General features: G+C 38.6%; 1 protein-coding gene across 1 annotated transcript in view; it reads right to left on the bottom strand.

Moving 5' to 3' along the window:
* The window catches only part of zgc:163022 (putative ferric-chelate reductase 1), a 41,002-nt gene extending 23,364 nt beyond the window's left edge, over positions 1 to 17,638 (bottom strand). Inside the window, exons 1-6 of the mRNA XM_036578561.1 lie at positions 17,548 to 17,638; positions 13,021 to 13,204; positions 9,645 to 9,778; positions 4,546 to 4,643; positions 1,433 to 1,568; positions 111 to 305 (exon numbers count right to left, since the gene is read on the bottom strand). Of these exons, the coding sequence (XP_036434454.1) occupies positions 111 to 305; positions 1,433 to 1,568; positions 4,546 to 4,643; positions 9,645 to 9,778; positions 13,021 to 13,204 (747 nt within the window). The 5' untranslated portion in view covers positions 17,548 to 17,638. The remainder of the gene's footprint in view (positions 1 to 110; positions 306 to 1,432; positions 1,569 to 4,545; positions 4,644 to 9,644; positions 9,779 to 13,020; positions 13,205 to 17,547) is intronic.
* Between the last annotated feature and the right edge of the window lie 1,962 nt (positions 17,639 to 19,600).

The following is a 19,600-nucleotide window of genomic DNA, read 5'->3' as shown; positions in this document are numbered from 1 at the left end:
AACACAGCGGTAGATCATCATGGGTGATTGTAAACATGACTAATGATCTCAGGTTATGTGATAATTCAGCTTAAACAAACGCTTTGTGATTAAATGTGATGAATCCATACCATCTCTTTGTCATCAGAGAAGCCAATGGAGACGTAGCCGTCTGCACCGCCGACGATTTCAAACTTGTACGGAGCTCCAGAAGCAGACGGTGTAGCGGACATGAAGTAGCAGTTAGAGTTTGAGGAGGGGTCACAGCTACTGGGGTTACTGAAGCACGTCTTAGTGCTCCCACAACCGGAATTGGATATGGTACTCTGGATAGAACAAGAGATGCATTAGCAGTGAGCAGCAATGGATCATTCTCAAAGCCTTAGAGGGCCCATTTAACTCTTGAGTGGTGTTGATGTGTGTGTTACTCAGTGGTGGACCCACCACATTATTATTCATTTAAATCAATACAGCCACAACAGTTTATGTAAAAATACCAGATGTTTAAAATATCACAAGTGTCCAGCGTAGGGTTCTCCTTTAGCAGCTGTAGCCAGTCAGCAGCCTGTCCATGTTGTCCACCCTCACACACACAGACACACACATATACAAACACATATACACACACACACACACACACACACACACACACACATACACACACATACACACACATACACACTAACAGCAGGCCATGTAGGAGGAGAACAGAGTGAAGGACACAGCACCTCCACACTTTTACTCCCTGTGGGTTCACCCAACACCACACGTGTAATATAAACGTGTGGGGGGTTAACAGAGTGAAGACACTGAAAATGGGTTATTTTATATGTTCTTCACAGAAAATAAGTAAAGACCAAGAATCTGAGGCTGAAATAATAATAAATCACAATCACACAGACAGAACACCACACAAGGGTTAAAGTGCAAAGAGAAGTATGATGATGATGGTGATCATCATCATCACCATCCTATCTTAGTACTCTTTGGGTGGAAGGCAGGAAACTAGCAACACCTTAACAACCACAGATGGTTGTTGATTTAGATAGAAGACAACAATAATTTGTCTTTTAAATGATAAAATATGATAAATTGTGCTTAATATGACCAGAGACACTAACAATGTTCTGTCATATGCACTAATCATTTAATCATTTGCACCACTGAAATATTTGCACTTATCAATTCGATTTTAAAAGTAATTGCCTTGTTAATATTATTGTTACTATTGTTATTCGTTTCATTATTATTATTATTATTATTATCATTATTATTATTATTATTATTATTATTATTACACCTGAGAAACAGTTGTCATTTGAATTGCTTACTACCATTAAACATCCATAAACCTGAGTCCATAGCCTCTCTAAGTGCTGTATTTGCAGTGAATATATTGTTGTTATTTGCCCTGTAACTGTCCTCCCTCCTTCACGCTGCTGTACATACTCACCGATCCTGAGTTGGCTGGTGATTGAGTAGAAGACCCAGATGAGGCAGAGTCAACTGGAACCTTCGGTCCACTGTAGGTCACTGCTGCGCTCTTCACTCCCACCCAAAAGGTGGAGAAATCCCTGACAACTGTTGCTCTAGGAAATAAATGATGGGATAAAGTAACATGCAACAGTCCACGAGGCTAGTTAAGTGTGGGATGGATAATAACCCATTCTGTTAATTAAAGGAATCATTTACTAACAACAAATCAAATGTACACAGTTTTCCCTCTTAGTCCACATGCAGTCGATCAGCCAGGGCATGTTCGGTGTCTGAATTTCCCTTCTTTAATTCTGTAGTGGAGCTACAAGGCTGCTGTAGATAACTAATCACCCAAAATGACCCCAAACAGAGAGATTTTGGGAGATCTGTAGTGATAAAGAACACAGCCTTTGTTCATCAGAGCTGTTCATTTGCTTTGCTTTATTTTATGCAAAAAAGTCTATTGTACTTAAATAAAACCTTGAGTGTGCTTGCTGAAGTGGGTAGTAATTACAACCCCATTTCCAAAAAAGCTGGGTCACTGTGCAGAATGTAAATAAAAATAGAACACAATGATATGCAAATCATTTAAAGCATATTTTAAAGGAAAATACTACAAAGACAACATATCAAATGTTGAAACTGAGAAATTTTATTGTTTTTTTTTTTTATTTAAAATCAATTTTAAATTTGATGACAACAACACGTTCCAAAAAAGTTGGGACGGGGGCCTGTTTACCACTGTGTTTCATCACCTCTTCTTTTAACAACACTCTATAAGTGTTTGGGAACTGAGGAGACACTGCTGTAGTTTAGAAAGTGAAATGTTTTCCTGTTCTTGTTTGATATAGGTTTTCAGCTGCTCATCAGTTCGGGGTCTCGTTTGTCATATTTTTCATTTCATAAGTGTTTTCAGTGGTGACAGGTCTGGACTGCAGGCAGGTCAGTTTAGCACCTGGACTCTTTTAATATGGAGCAATGCTGTTGTAATACATGCAGAAAGTGGTTTTACATTCTTCTTACATGTCTTGCTGAAATAATGAAGGCCTTCCCTGAAAAAGACGTTGTCTGGAGGGCAGCATATGTTGCCAAAACATGTATATATCATCCAGCATTAATGGTGCCTTCACAGATGTGCACATCACCCATGCCATGTGCACTAATGCCCCCCTATACCATCATGAATACTGGCTTTTGAACTATGTAATGATAACAAGCTGAGTGGTCTTTAGCCCGGAGGACACAGTGTCCATAATTTCCAAAAAGAATTTCAAATGTTGATTCATTGAACCACAGGACACTTTTCCACTTCCCCTCTATCCATTTTAAATGAGCTCAAGCCCAGAGAAGGTGGCAGCGTTTCTGGATCCTGTTTATGATTTCTTCTTTGCGTTTTAGAGTTTTAACTTGCATTTGTGGATGCAGTGATGAACTGTTTTCATAGACAGTGTTTTTCAGAAGTGTTTCTGAGCCCATGCAGTGATTTCCTCTACAGAATCATATCTGTTTTTAATGCAGTGCTGCCTGAGGGCCCAAAGATCTCGGCCAGCAAATACTGTTTTTCGGCCTCGTCCCTTACATACAGAGATTTTTCCAGATTCTCTGAATCTTTTAATGATATTATGTACCGTAGATGATGAAAAGCAAAAGTTCTTTGCTATTTTACATTGAGAAATGTTATTCTTGAATTGTTGCACTATTTGATCGTGCAGTCTTTCACAGAGTGGTGAACCCCTCCTCATCTTTACTTCTGAAGGACTCAGCCTCTCTGAGCTGCTCTTTTATACGCAATCATGTTACTGACCTGTTGCCAATTAACCACCAGGTGTTTTTTTAGCATTACACAACTTTACTAGTCTTTTGTTGCCCCCGTCCCAACTTTTTGGATTGTCTTGTTGGCATCAAATTCAAAATGGGCATATATTTTCCAAATAACTATACAATATATTAGTTTCATTTGATGTGTTGTCTTTGTACTATTTAAATGATTTGCATATCATTGCATTTTGTTTTTATTTACATTTTGCACAGCGTCCCAACTTTTTTTGTAAATGGAGTAGTACATTTGCTTAGCTCCATCTACTATACTTAATATTTTACTTGATTTGTACTTTATATGATAACTTACATACTATAGCAATGCCCCTAGCAACACCTTAGCAACGATCTGGGATTTGATAGCAACAGCCTAGTAACACCTTAGCAACCATCTGGGACACCATAGCAATGTTCAGCAACATCTTACCAACCACCTGCGACACTATAGGAACATCCAGCAACACCTTAGTAACCACCTAGGATTCCACAACAAAGGCCAAGCAACACTTTAACAACCATATTAGATACCATAGCAATGCCCCTTGCAACACCTTAGCAATGACCTGCGATTCGATAGCAACAGCCTAGCAACACCTTACATCTACTTGGGATAACAACAACTTGGGATAACATAGCAATGACTTAGCAACCATTTGGGATACCATAGCAACAGCCTAGCAACATCTTAGCAACCACCTCGGATACCACAGCGATGGCCTAGCAACACCTTAGCAACAATCTGGGATTCGATAGCAACAGCCTTGCAACACCTTAGCAACCACCTGGGATTCCATAGCATTGCCCTAGCAACACCTTAGCAACCACCTGGGATAACATAGCAAAACCTTAGCAAAACTCTTAGATTCCATCAAAACATTTTAGCAACATCTTTGTCTAACCAACTTAAAGTTCGATTTAGTTTCTAATTCATTTTTTTGGAGAGTTTAATTTCATTCTGTTGTGTTGGTTCAGCTCCTGTTCTGCTTTTCTGTTGATCGCTCCTCTTACTTCAGAGCTTTAATGTTTTATTTTAGACTGAAAGGATTCGAAAAAAGAAGAATAGAGTATAACAGTCTTCATTTCCTGCTCTGACAGATGACGGATTGACTGAGAAGTTCCACTGCAGTTCTATATGTTACTCAGTATTTTGGACTCAAGTTGTTTTACTTTCACTACACCTCTGTTTGTCAGCATAAGAAGTACATTTTAATGGTTAAATGACAAAATACATGTTATACATATAAAATCGGAGCAGGAGAGCAGCCTCGTTACCTGAATTCAATGTTCTTGCTGTTTCCTGATGAAGGAGCTTTCCATTTACTTTGAATTTGTGATTTTGAGGAAGCTGACGTGTGAGAGACGGCTGCATTCTGAAATCACACAAGACAGGATTGGGAAACATTTTTAGTTTTAGGCTACTTCCAGTAAGCCTGTTTATATGTACAAAATAATTTGATAACTGCAGAAAAATCTGATTTGGGTAATAATTCAGATGATACATACATGCACTTAAGTCTGATAATGGGAAAACTCAGGGTTTCCGTGAGACTGAACATTTTTTATGAACCCTCTATATGGAAATGATTATTACACTCAAAAAACAATTAAAAATAAAAATAATAGGCACAGGGTCTTTTTTGGTGTGCGTTGCCATGAGGCAACACAGTGTGACAATAAAAAGAAACGGCCGTCATATGAAAAACATCGATTTTAGTTCTGAATATTTGGAACAAAACTTATTAAATACACAGTCCGTTGAGCTTTAAATGCTGAATGCCAGAATAAAAATCAAATGCCAACCATATTTAATTGTATTTTGAGCAGTGGTGGACGAAGTACACAAATCATGTTCTTGAGTTAAAGTAGAGATACCCAGGGTAAAATAGTTCCTCCCTTTAGACCTCCACTTGAGTAGAAGTACAAAAGTATTTGCCTTCAAGTGTACTTAAGTATCAAAAGTAAAAGTACTAAAAGATTAATTATGGTTCTAATGTCCTATTATCATTTTTGTAACAAGACTCGCTTCATTAACTCATTTTAGGTGAAAATACTCCAGTGTCTCTCTTGGTAAACCAGTCTTTTAATAGAGTCATTAATTAGTGACGCTGATGTCTATTAAAGTTATCATAAACACAAAACACTGAAGGCAAACAGTTTCCATCAGGTAGAACTGAGTGGCTCTGAAATCACTTTACAAACAAGCAAAGTTTCAGTTTAAGATTTATTTGAACTTAGTTACAAGTTTAAGTTTAATAAAAACTTTAAACTCAGATTCACAAATGAGTTTCCTTTACTAAACTGCATCTGTAGGTCTCTGTTCATAAACATAAACCAGCCAAAACTAATTTACTATAAAATGAAATAGTGTTTGTATAAATTCAGACATCAGTCACAACTGCATATGTGTACATATTTCTATATTGTGGTTTATTTACACAAAGTTAGGTTAGTTCATCATTTATGTTGAATAGACTCTCCCAAAATTTTACACTGCTGCACTGATGTTGATCTGTGTGCTGCTCTGGGTCGGTATGACCAACAGGTCAAAACAAGCTCAAAACAAAGTGACCGCTGTGCCCTGATTGGTGTTCTTGCTTTGCACTTCTTTCATTTTGACATGTTACAATTTTATACACACATAAACCAAAAGAAACGACAGATTTTGTAAAATGTAGAGGAGTAAAAAAATGGAAATACTCCAGTAAAATACAGATACACAAAAAACTACCTAAGCACAGTAACGAATTACATTTACTTCGTTACTGTCCACCACTGATTTTCAGTGAGGTGAAATGAACTGATTTAAATGGTATTCACTTGAATAAAATACATTACATCAATGCTATTATTGTCTTTCAGTTTACTTACTCTTGGTTTAAACTGTGTTGATGTGATATATTTTATTCACGTAGAAATCATGTATATACTCTCAGGTGATGAAGTAAGTATACGCCATGAAAAGTTTTGACTTTTTCAACATATTTTGACAGAGATATCCAGTCTTTATTTAAACATTGCTGACAGACAAAGGTCATTCTTGTCATCTTCTACATAATTAAACAGAAATGCAGTTTTGTTATGTGTAAAAAGTAAATGCACCCCTACATATATCACTTCTTCCAATGTGTCAAATTGAAATCAGGTGCACTCAATCAGGTACTAATGATTAGGACACCAGTAGAGAACATCTTGGAGGAACTTGTCTTACTTAAACTTTGGATATCTGATCCAAAGTTTCTCTGAGGCCTTCAGAAAGAACGTTGTAGATGCATATGAGTCTGGGAAGGGGTTTGAGAAGACTTCCAAAATATTCGAAATCAGTCCTTTCACTGTCCAGAATCGTCTACAAGTAGAGAAGATTTAAAACCACTGCCAACGTGTCCAGGCCTTGCTGCCCCAGCAAGTTTAAACTGAGAGCCGATCTTAAGATGCTAAAAGAAGAATCTAAGAACCCCAAAATTTCATCACAGGATCTGCAGGTAGCTTTGGCCACTGTGGATGTCAAAGTGTGTTCATCTATTATTGGTGTGAGACCGCACAAATTTGACATACACAGGAAGTGCACAAGGAGGAAGGCCTTTGCTACATCTGCACTAAACTAAAGTTTGCTAAAGAATATCTAGGCAAGGACCCAGACTTCTGGAACAATGAGCTACAGACAGATAGAGATAAAGATAAAGACAAAGACAGAGTTGTTTGGACACATGGCTTATGGTAATGGCATAAGCAGTGTTTGGCAAAAACAAAAGACAGTATTTGATCAGATGAACCTCATACCAAGTGTAATTGGTATGAAATATTATGCTTTGCGGCTGCTTTGCCGGCCAATCTACGGTTCTAGAATCGACTATGAATTCAATTTAATACCAGAGAGCGCTTAAGAAGAATGTGAGACCATCTGTCAAAAAGTAGAGGCTGAAGAAGTGGACCTTCCTACAGGATAATGATCCCAAACATACAAGTAAATACAAAAGGAGAGTTATGGAATGGCCTAGTTAAAGCCCAGATCTGAATCCCACTGAAATGCTCTTGGGGGGATTTGAAATGGGCTGCATATGCAAGAAACTCCTCAAACATTGCACATTTAAAGAACTCTGCATGGAAGAGAGCAAAATTTCTCCCAGTAGATGTCAGAAACTGGTAGTCAGTTATAGGAAACGCCTACATAAAGTTGTGTCCTCCAAAGGGCGCAGTATCAGTTACTGAAGCCAGGGGTATATTTACGTTTTCAATAGCCAAAAAATGACAAATCTTTTGGTCTGTTACCTAACATTTATCTATACACCCTGAAGATGAAACTGAGGATGTCCACATAGGTCTATTTGGAGTTCATGGGGTATACTTATTTCTTCACACAACTTTATTTGAATCAAGTGCAACATTTTTAAATGCGAAACACCTCATGGACTTGGTCTGTAATTCATTCACTCAGTCATTCATATTTAGCTATCAATGCTACTTTATTGAACAAAATTGCCAGTTTGCATAAAAGTTTGTATGCTTGCTTGTGATACTTTTTTGCCGCTAAAAAAAAAAACAAACACATTTTGCTGCTGTTGGAACAAAACCTTGTATCTCCAAAATGATAAGTTTACAAAAGAAGGAAAAACATTCTTCACTTTTAATGTAAGTCAATGGAACCAGACGTCTTTTCAAGCAATTTTGGGCCATTTCTTTTGGTCCATTTAACATAAAAATTATACACACTGTAAAGGGCAACAGGCATTTTCAAACTATGCCAAAACCTGAAAAATGACAAAAATGGAGATACGAGGTTTTGTTCCGACAGCAGCGATTTGCATAATAAATATTGAACATGTGAATACATAGGAATCATGTTTTTGCAGCCGCAGCTACAAAATGTGACAGAAGGCAGCAGGTTCCCATGGATTGATGAATACATTAAAATGTGTCCTTATCTTATCAGAGAGAAAACATAACAGTGATATTAAAGGGTAAACAGAGAGAAGGTGCTGCAGCTGATTAATGGATTTTCCCCCAGCTGCAATGTTTGCCCGTATGCTTTGTTTCGGCACTTATATGATTTAATAAAGCCATAAAATGCAACAAAACAGCAACGAGAAGCTGCATAACATTAGAGAACCCTCTGAGAACTAACTCCATATTTCTCAGAAGTGTTTTTTAATTCAATGGCTAGATGGAATCCTTGCTGGCACTGTGTAACCTTGTTTCAAATATAATACAAAACATATAAAAAAATGTGTTTTTCCTTGTTTTTTTCTGCCATGTTGGTAGGTGTACAGCAGGTGTAGTGCTGAATTAAGCTTGTAGTGTGTACTGCTGTGGTTGATATACTGTAGTGCAGGGGTATTTAATTAAAACTCAATAAGGTCCAGTTAGAGAAAATGTCCTCAAGTAAAGGTCTGGAACATCATAATGTCTGACCTGCATCATGACTCAGTGCCATATACTGTTTACTGGAGTAGCCTAGTAGGTATATCAACATCTTATACAGTCAATAACTGAATATCAAATCAAATAAAGTACAATTCAGTAACATTTCAACTACATTTATGGTCAGTTTTCTCTTTTAGATCACGCCATGTGAAATAATTTCCCTCTGACTCATTTTCTTCTCTGACTGCTGTGTCTCACCTCGTCCCTCCCCTGTGTGTGCAATACTCACTCGAGTCTCAGTGCTCATCGTAATGCACAGATCTGATTGGCTGAGTAGCGTCACGTGTAATATTTATAACATGCGATTGGTCTGTGAGTCTCCCAGGCCGCTAAAGCAACCATAAGGCTAGAAAAGTTAGGCCGATTAAAACAGGACCACCCCATCGAAATTACATAATTCTCCATAGTTTATCGGTTATAGGTCCAGGTCCGCATACAACAGCGTCTGGGTCCGGACTCGGACCGCAGTCCGCCTATTAGTGACCTCTGCTGTAGTGGGTAACACCTCTGCCTTCTACGCTGTAGACTGGGGTTCAATCCCTCATCTGGGCAAGCACACCACACTATATGAGTAAGGAGTCCTTGGGCAAGACTCCTAACACTACCTTTGCCTACCTGTGTAAAATGATCAAATTGTATGTCGCTCTGGATAAGAGTGTCTGTTCAATGCTGTAAATGTAATGCTTCCTGAGCAGCAGTTCTCTGTCTTTGCATAAATGCACAAATATAGAAAAAAGAAAGACAGCAGGTAAACAGCACAAAGGCACTGAAAAATCTGATTATTGGCCTAAAATCCAGGTGTCCTTATCAGATTTAATCTTATATAATCATAGAGTTATGTTTACAAAGATTGTGAATATGTTTAATTATAATGTAAAGACATTCGATGATGTTTCATCCATGTAATTCTCTGATTAGATGTTTTATGAAGTCATTTCTTGAGGAGAACCTACCGCCTGTGAAGAGCATGGCAGCAGTTGAGTATTGCTGCTCACTAAAGTGAAGGAGCCCACAGGATTGCTGCCTCCAACCTCTCGAGCCTCCAGCAGGAAGCCTTTAAACGATCCCGACTGAGCGGCGAGCGTCACTGAAAAGCAAGAAGACTTATTTTTACTTTCCATTTGCTTCTTTTAACAGCAGCGTTTTTAACCCTGTTCCCTAACTAATTTGACTTTTTTTTTAAAGAAAAATCTATTTTATTTTATTGTTATATTTGAATTAATTCTTCACTCATCCATCCATCCATTAATTCATTCATTCATTTATATATTCATTCATTTATCATGGGCAATATCATGAACAAATGTAAATGACGTCTTCAGTTTTAATTAAGGTTGCATCAATACCACTGTATCAATGTATTGGTGTCAGTAATGGGGATTTAACAAGGAGTCCATTAACAAATCTCCAGTGAGCTTAACTCTTGTGTGGTGTTGATATGTTTGTTACTCAGTGGTCTGGTGGACCCACCATATTATTGTTTTTTTTTAAATCAATACAGTCATAACAATTTATGTAAAAATACCAGATGTTTCAAATATCACAAGTGTCCAGCGTAGGGTTCTCCTTTAGCAGCTGTAGCCAGTCAGCAGCCTGTCCATGTTGTCCACCCTCACACACACATATACAAACACATACACACACACACACACATACACACACACACACACTAACAGTAGGCCATGTAGAAGGAGAACAGAGTGAAGGACACAGCACCTCCACACTTTTACTCCCCGCGGGTTCACCCAACACCACACGTGTAATATAAATGTGTGGGGGGTGAACAGAGTGAAGACACTGAAAATGGGTTATTTTATATGTTCTTTACAGAAAATGAGTAAAGACCAAGAATCTGAGGTTGAAATAATAATAAATCACATCATTTTTTTCTTTTGGTAAACATTGAAAATGGGTCCCACAGACCCCAACACCACACAAGGGTTAAACTACTAAAATGTATGGAGCAGGCATCCCAGAAGACCGTAATTGGAAAACACTGGCCAATCATCTCCACTAACTGTTCTAATTGTAAACAGATTTTGTTTATCTGGCTAATAACTTTTACAAAAATGCTGATTTGCAATGTTATGTTAGAGCCAGGCTAACAGTGGTGTACATTCACACCGTTCAGAAGTTCTGTGGCTTGTCACTCATTCAGGTAACACATTCTTCACTTTGCACACTGCAGATTTACATTGCAGTTTAAAGTCTTCCTCTACTGAAGGAACCAGTTTCCTCTCTTTCAATGATGCACACAGAACCTGATTGAGTACTAACATCTCCATATTGTGGAGGAGGATTTAACATACTACGAGCTAGCCTTCACAACGATAACTCACACAACTTAGAATTCATAAATGTATCATCTTTATATTTGAAATATTTCCATATTTTGCTCCACTTGTGACACCTTTCATATTTATTTCATGTTTTATTTACTTTACAGTGTCAATGTTAAGTGCGGATATAAGCAATATCGAGCACAGACATGTAACATAATGCAATAGCATGTAATGTTTGCGGAATACATAGAAATCGTGCACCAACTGCAAAATTAGCAGAAAATGCCAAATAAAAGTGTTTCTCTGTAGAGGATGTAATTTAACCAGGGGTGTTCAAACTTTTATATACCTACATCATTTTTGCTGATATAAAACAGTGCAGTTTGTTTAAAGACAACTTGATGAAATTTGTTTGAACTTGTCTTTAAATTATACACTGTTAGAAATAAAGGTTCTGGTCAGGTACATTTTTCATTGATCAAGGTACAAACAGTGTAAATGTTCCCTCAAAGCTCCAACAGTGGTTTTAAGGTCTGATTGTGAACCTTAAATAAGTGTTTCCAGGTGAAAAGTTCGTATTTGTACCTTTTCATAACTGAATGTTTTAAAACAGAACAGTAAAATAAAAGCCTGGAGACGAGACGGGGTGTGTGGAGTCAGCACAGCTTAGAACATATCATTTCAGTGGATTATGGTACAGTTATTAAACACCTCAGTGTCACTGCTGGACTGAGAATAGTCCACCAACCAAAAATATCCAGCCAAGAGCGTCCTGTGGGCAGCGTCCTGTGACCACTGATGAAGGACTAGAGGATGACCAACACAAACTGTGCAGCAGCAGATGAGCTATCGTCTCTGACTTTACATCTACAAGGTGGATTAACAGGGTAGGAGTGTCTAATAGAGTGGACAGTGAGTGGACACAGTGTTTAAAAACTCCAGCAGCACTGCTGTGTCTGATTCACTCAGACCAGCACAACACACACTAACCCACCACCACCACGTCAGGGTTATTGCAGTGCTGAGAATGATCCACCACCCAAATAGTACCTGCTCTGTGAGGGTCCATGGGGGTCCTGACCACTGAAGAACAGGGTAAAAGTGCGCTAATAAAGTATCAGAGAAACAGATGGACTACAGTCTGTAACTGTAGAACTACAAAGTGCACCTATATAGTAAGTGGAGCTGATAAAATGGACAATGAGCGTAGAAACGAGGAGGTCATAATGTTATGCCTGATCGGTGTAAATATTTCATATATTTTGCTATTTTATCTCTTTATTTCTTCTCACTTGTGCCACAGAACACTTTGTTATTTTGGTTCACTTCATTACAGTTTACAAGAAAAACAAAGTTAAGGGACTCAACAGTTTAAAGTAATACAAACTTATTTGCTATATTCTCACCCCTCCAGTTCTTCCTCCAGCCTCTGTCAAATCTACACACTACAACTCAGCTACCAAGGACTCCACCAATCATGAACCACTTCCCAGATCCAAGTCACCTGACTACTGAACTGTTGTCATCTGTATTCCATTTACTCCTGTGTATGAATATCAGTCTGTTTGTAACATTTCTTTGAGAAGTATTGCCGACTCTAGTCATTGTGTGCTGAGCATTCTATTCTCTGTCTGTTATTCCTGTGTTTATGACCTGTTTCTCATTTCTCTTTTATGATATTTTACTTTTATGGCCATAGTATATATATATATATATATATATATAGCCAGTCTTCGAGACACCTCAGCTCTTGTAATCCAAGGCCCACCGAGGCCCCTAGCATTCAAAGGACCCTGGGCACTGGTCCCACTGGCCCAGTCAGTATTCCTTCCCTGTCAGAGACTCTAAATCTAACCCTAATATGGCATTTCACTCATAAACATGTCACGATATAGAAAGAGAATGAGTTGTGATTTCTCATTCATGCTGACTTTAATAAAAATTGAACATCCATGTTTCTCTTCAGTGAAGAAACTTTTTTGTATTTTTTTTTTTTGGCTATTCATGAGAATTTGAACAAACATAATTCAAAGCTAGCCCAGCCTACCTGTGATTTCCTGTCCGTCTATGTAGCTGCTGGTGTCCGTGCTGATGGAGTAAGGAGCCTGGCTGTTTTGGGCACTATTACCCCGGTGGCTGGGGGTCATATCACCACAGCTCCCTGACACCAAACCGGTGTCATAACCCTGCACCATCCGCACACAGACCAGGAGCATCAGCCAGGCCAACATCTGCAGAACACAGAAAACAGAACAGTGTTTAGACCAAAAAATGACCATAGTGAAAACCAGCAGTGTGCAGAGCATCCTGTAAATCACTGTAAAAGAAAAGTTGGGTCAACTTAAAAATTTAAGGTAACTTTATGACTTTACTCCTATTCCCTCAAGTTGAGTTAACTCAAAAACTCTGTGAAATAAGTTGCCTTAAATATTTGGTAATTATTATCTAATAGCAGGAGAACTGGTAGAAATTTTGGCCCCCCCTGGAAATTTCATGTTTGGATCCCTCACTAGGAGCAGGACAACACATGCAAGTAAAGAAATACTGCAAATTATTGAATAGCAGTGGCGTAGGCAGAAATACATGTTTGGGTAGGCCTGTGAAAAAGTAGGAAGGCTAACTTGGTAGATACAGTGTCCAAAAGTGGCAGTGTCCCACAGTGTCATTACATCAGGCTATAGCCTATTCCTGACAACCGTGCAGTCATCACCCTACCTATTCCAACAGCTCTTCCTTGTGGAAATACAAAACAATAGCAATCAAATTGAATACTAGATGCACATAAACCCAACCAACACTGCTACACCCTTCACTATAAAGCATGTGTCCGAACATATGCATGTTTGTCCAATGAAGACAACCGAGTTCAGACAGCTGACCTGTACAAAGATGAGGAAAAACAACAAAACAACCTTAAAAACCTAAACCACATCGTCCTAGACTAAAGCACATTGCCACAGAGGGCATGAAAAATGTTTATTGTCCATTTATGTCTTACCTGTAATGACTTGATGCATTGATTTGACATTTTCAGAAAGCCTATGTCAGCTTTTGTAGTAAAAGAGCATTGTAAGTACCAAATTCGCAGAAAACTGACAACAACAATTTTAAATTTAATTTTCTTATAATATTTGGCTTGATATTTTTTTATCCATTTGATTTAATAGGGATGTGATCAGTCTGAGTAGTCCCAGGCCCAGCCAGGCCTACCTGTGGCCCACCCAGGCCCTGATGAATAACCTAAATAAATGATAATTGATAATCACTTACTAATTATCATGTATAAGTAATATATAAAAGCAACTCATGCTAAATAGTTGTGAAGCACTAACGCAAATGAAATATATATATATATATATATATATATATGTATATATATATATATATATATATATATATATATATATATGCATATATATATATATATATATATATTTCATTTGCGTTAGTATATATATAAAACCAAGGTTATTGAGAGTAAACAACTCAGTTTTTCTAGCTGGGGCTGAGCCTAGACTTCTCGCTCCAGTGTTACATTGATGTAGCCTAGAACAGGCTATTCAGGGTGCATCTTCAGTTTAAAGTACTTTTCAGTGTCTTGACTTTTATTGCCCCTTGGATATGAGGATGGAATTAGTTGTAAAACCAGAAGTCACTTGGATTGGGGAAGGATTGAGCAGCCTTGCTGTTTGAGTGCATGGCTCTGAATGTTTTGTTTTCCAGGCAGGAATGAGGGTCCGTACCTCTCTGCAGGCCGCCTTAGTTAGAGGGTTTATTTGTTTGTCCAGGGTTTATTTTGCACTGCCAGGGTTTTTGCTGTTTTATGTTATTTTTCATTTATCTGGACGTAAGGTTACTTTTACTATTTTGCTTGGTCTTTGTGCAGAGTGCGACCTCAGTCTTTGGTTCTTGCTCCCGCATAGATTTAATGTGATTTCTTGGAATGTAAATGGCTTGAATTCCCCTGTGAAAAGGGTTAAGTGTCTAGATTACCTCCAGTGTAAAAAGGCTGATATAGTACTTTTGCAAGAATCCCACTTAAGGGCAGCTGATGCTACCCGTTGCCAGAATAAGTGTTTTAAACGTATAGCTGGGAATGACGAGCATGGGAGTTTCGCGTATGTACTGGGGACGTGGAATAATGTGAAGCTAGCTTTCATTTCAATATATACTCCCAACAAATGCGATGCTGCTTTTTTCCCCTCTCTTACGAAATCTCTGGTTGACTTGGTGGATTTCTATCATGTTCTAGGTGTCGATGAATGCTGGGTCCAATACGGCTTTGGATAGGTCTTCCTCTTCTATGTATTCCCATATGTCTTCTCTGATGATTTATGTGACTTTGGAGATTAAGAAATGATAATTGTAAGGATTATACCTTTTAATCCTCCCATCACAAGGTATTTTCCTGGATAGATTATATCTTTAGTTCTAAGGCTTTAATTCAGTGTGTCAATTGGATTAATATTCTTGCTATGCTGCTTTCAGATCCCTCTCCTGTATGCCGTAATCTCTTAATCTATGCCTATATTTATTGTTTATGGATTTATTGTTTATGGTTATCTCAAGAAAGGATCTAAAACTTAAATTCCATGCCATAGTGACAAACTCTTTTCCTCTCTGGTGAGATGTCTATAGATTTATGGGCAGCCCATTTAAATTCTCAGCAGAATCTCCAATATGGAACAATAAATCTATACAAACAGGAATCAAGCCTTTTTTTCCGAGGCCTGATCTGATCATGGAGTTCATGCTCTTGGGGATATTTTCAATGATCAAGGTTTACGATCTTTTCAGGACTTAAAAGAATGATATAACCTTCCCAGCCAATCTTACTTTTATATCTATGCCTAAGAAGTGCTTTACGGGCCTGTGGCATTCCATGGAATCTTAAGATCAGCAAATGTCCCTTAATGGATTGTCTGTCTATTAATTCATAGGGGATGGTTTTTTCCATCTACAGTAGCTTACTAGCTGACTTATCCCATAAGCTTCCAATAACTAACATTTGGGAGAAAGAATTGTCTACAAGCCAGTTAGACAATGGATTTGGGAAAATATCCCTACTAAAAATTTAGCTCATCGCTTAATCCATTATAAAGTTATCCATAAAGCACACACCACCCCCTATGCATTATTCAAAATGAAGTGTCTCTCTAGTGTGTCTGAACTGCAATACCACAGACATAGGTACCTTTATACATATGTTTTATGACTGTGAACTAATTGCTAAATTATGGAATTTTGTTCTGCATGTGGTGTCAACTTTATATAACAAAACTTTTTGTAAAGCTACCCAACCTTTGCCTCCTTTTTTATTCTCACAAACATGGCTGCATGCTTGAAGTTTGCCAAAGAGCATGTTTACACTCCAAAACAAGACTTGTTCAGGAAGAACACACAGCACTAGGTTTGGCATAAAAAGGGCTCTGCATACCAACATGAAAACATCATCCCAACAGTGAAGCATGGTGGAGGGAGTATCATGACTTGGGGCTGCTTTGCTGCCACAGACCCTGGACCGATCTCATTCTAAGCGGAGAGTTTTACATGCAGCTTCAACAGCTGCCAAAAAAACACATCCTTAAATCATGGTTTGAACCAGGAAGTCATTTGAAAAGGATGTGGTTCACAGAGTTTAAACGCATTGTATTATTAGAGCGTTTGACGACCAGGGTCAATAAAGCCGATCCTAGAACGTTTAGTGACTGGACAGATATTTTTGATAGGCTTTCAGCTTTAAGCTTTTGATAAAATTTGATAAATTCATGGTGTAATTTAAGGTTTCTAAGGTACAGGGTGTGTCTAGAGGCTTGTGGGTGTGAGGATACTTGAGAATACTGTGCTTCAATGTCCATGGTCTGTTGGCTATTTTAGGAATGCATGGATCATCTATCCTACACTTTCGCTGTTCATCTAAGGTAGACCAAGTGTGATGTGAGGTGTTTTTTTTTTTGTTTGTTTGTTTTGTTGGTTTTTTTTTTGTTTGTTTTTTGGGCAGGCCCTGAATATAGACATAGTTTTGTACTGAAATGTCTTGATGGGAAAGATAAAAAAACAAATAAAAGCTTCTGATCACAAAAAAATAACAAGGTTTATATCTATCTCCCTATTAAAATGCATGTTGTAATCCTTATAATGTAGCAGAACCTTTAAGAATCAAATGTTGACATGTTTTAATGACATTTTTCATGTGAACTATAATATGAATTTAAGTGATTTTCACTAATAATAACAGAGGTAATACGCCATTTAGACATGTCTAACTCAGGCTTCATTGAAATAAACCCCTTAAATTACCTTAACAAATACCCAATTACATGTTCCTTAAAGTAAAGTGATACCAAATATTAATAGCTTTAATAACCTAAAGCTAAAACATTTCTTACTGCAAGAAAGCTTTTAGCGCACTATGTTTCCTATATCTAATCTGATCCTGCGCTTTAGGCTGATAAACCACACAACACATGACCAAGTGCACAGAGGAGCGAGTACCTGTAGATAAGGAGTCTTACCTGTGACTACAGCTCAGAATGAGGCACTGGAAACATTAAATAAACACCTGTTGACTCACCTTAGCTGAGGAGACGAGCAGTCAGAGTCTGTAAAGCTTCCAGTTGTAGCCGCTGCGGCACAATGACGAATGCACACCTGAGACACCTGAGACAGACTCTTGTAGTGGGCGGAGACTCAGTCTGGCAGGTAACGTGGGCTGCAGGCTTTGGTATACTGTAACACTGTAAACAATGAACAGACTGGGTCTGCGCTGTGAGGAAAAGAGGGATTTACATGCTGAGGGATTAGCCTCTCCCACAGAGGAGAAGAACAGAGTTTCTGCCTCAAAAGTGTGGGATACTGAGCTTTTCAAGGACCATATCTTTTATTTTTCTTGTGGTTTTATGTAATTTAAATTACTGTGAGCTCCATGTATGACCTGTTTTTGTTACTGTGGCTTTAGGACTCATCTGTGCAAATGAGTTCTGTTCTGATTGGCTGACCTGAATTCTTTCAAGAAGCAATCCAGGCTGAAATACTCTTTATTACTGCAGTGTGAATGAGTGGGGCTAAATCACTTCAAGCTAGAAGGGCAGGGCTGAAATAATGTAGGCTGAATGGGTGGAGCTAAACTGCTGTGAGCTGAATGGGTGGGGCTAAATTGCTGTGAGCTGAATGGGTGGGGCTAAATTGCTGTGAGCTGAATGGGTGGGGCTAAACTGCTGTAGGCTGAATGGGTGGAGCTAAACTGCTGTGAGCTGAATGGGTGGGGCTAAACTGCTGTAGGCTGAATGGGTGGGGCTAAACTGCTGTAGGCTGAGTGGGAGGGGCTAAACTGCTGTAGGCTGAATAGGTGGGACTAAACTGCTGTAGGCTGAATGGGCGGGGCTAAACTGCTCTAGGCTGAATGGACAGGGCTAAATTGCTGTAGGCTCAGTGGGAGGGGATCAGCTGCTTTAGGTTGAATAGGTGGGGTTAAACTGCTGTAGGCTGAATGGGTGGGGCTAAACTGCTCTAGGCTGAATGGACAGGGCTAAATTGCTGTAGGCTCAGTGGGAGGGGATCAGCTGCTTTAGGCTGAATAGGTGGGAATAACTGCTGTAGGCTGAATGGGCGGGGCTAAACTGCTCTAGGCTGAATGGACAGGGCTAAATTGCTGTAGGCTCAGTGGGAGGGGATCAGCTGCTTTAGGCTGAATAGGTGGGGTTAAACTTCTGTAGGCTGAATGGGTGGGGCTAAACTGCTGTTGGCTGAATAGGCGGGGCTAAACTGCTGTAGGCTGAATGGGTGGGGCTAAACTGCTGTAGGCTGAATGGGTGGGGCTAAACTGCTCTTGGCTGAATAGGTGGGGCTAAACTGCTGTAGGCTGAATGGGTGGGGCTAAACTGCTCTAGGCTGAACAGGCGGGGCTAAACTGCTGTTGGTTGAATAGGTGGGGCTAAACTGCAGTAGACTGAATGGGTGGGGCTAAACTGCTCTAGACTGAACAGGCGGGGCTAAACTGCTGTTGGTTGAATAGGTGGGGCTAAACTGCTCTAGGCTGATTAGGCAGGCCTAAACCACTGTAGTCTGAATGGGCGGAGCTAAACTGCAGTAGACTGAATGGGCAGGGCTAAACTGCTGTAAGATAAAAGGGCAGGGCTACATTGCTGTAGGCTGAAAGGGCGGGGCTAAACTGCTGTAGGCTGAATAGTAGGATATATGCAAATGCTTTGGCTTTTCTGGCATCAAAAAGCATTGAACTGAAACACTTCATATACAGATTGAATGAACTTAAACACAATGGTTGAAAACATTATTTTAAGTTTCTTTGTCAGTATACAATAACAATATATGATATATATATATTTTGCCCTTTCCTTTGCAAAAGAAGGAAAACTGTGATCAGGTGATAAAAGACCAAATTAAAAATGAGCAGTGAAAATTAAACATTACTCTAAAAAATGTCCCCAAACTTAATGGACAGTGTTATTTTACAGAAACTGTGCTTTTGCCAAAAACTTTAAAGCCTAAAATGTTTAGAATTTGGATATTAATGAATATAATTGGATATTAATGAATTTAATTGATATTAATGAATATAATTCAATTTAATAATATAAATAAATGAATAATATAAATAAAATTGCTAC

Source organism: Colossoma macropomum, unplaced genomic scaffold, assembly GCF_904425465.1.
Source record: "Colossoma macropomum unplaced genomic scaffold, Colossoma_macropomum, whole genome shotgun sequence".
Taxonomy (NCBI): Eukaryota; Metazoa; Chordata; class Actinopteri; order Characiformes; family Serrasalmidae; genus Colossoma; species Colossoma macropomum.
The sequence above is the reverse complement of the archived record's forward strand: the minus strand, read 5'-3'. Positions and strand labels throughout refer to the sequence as shown.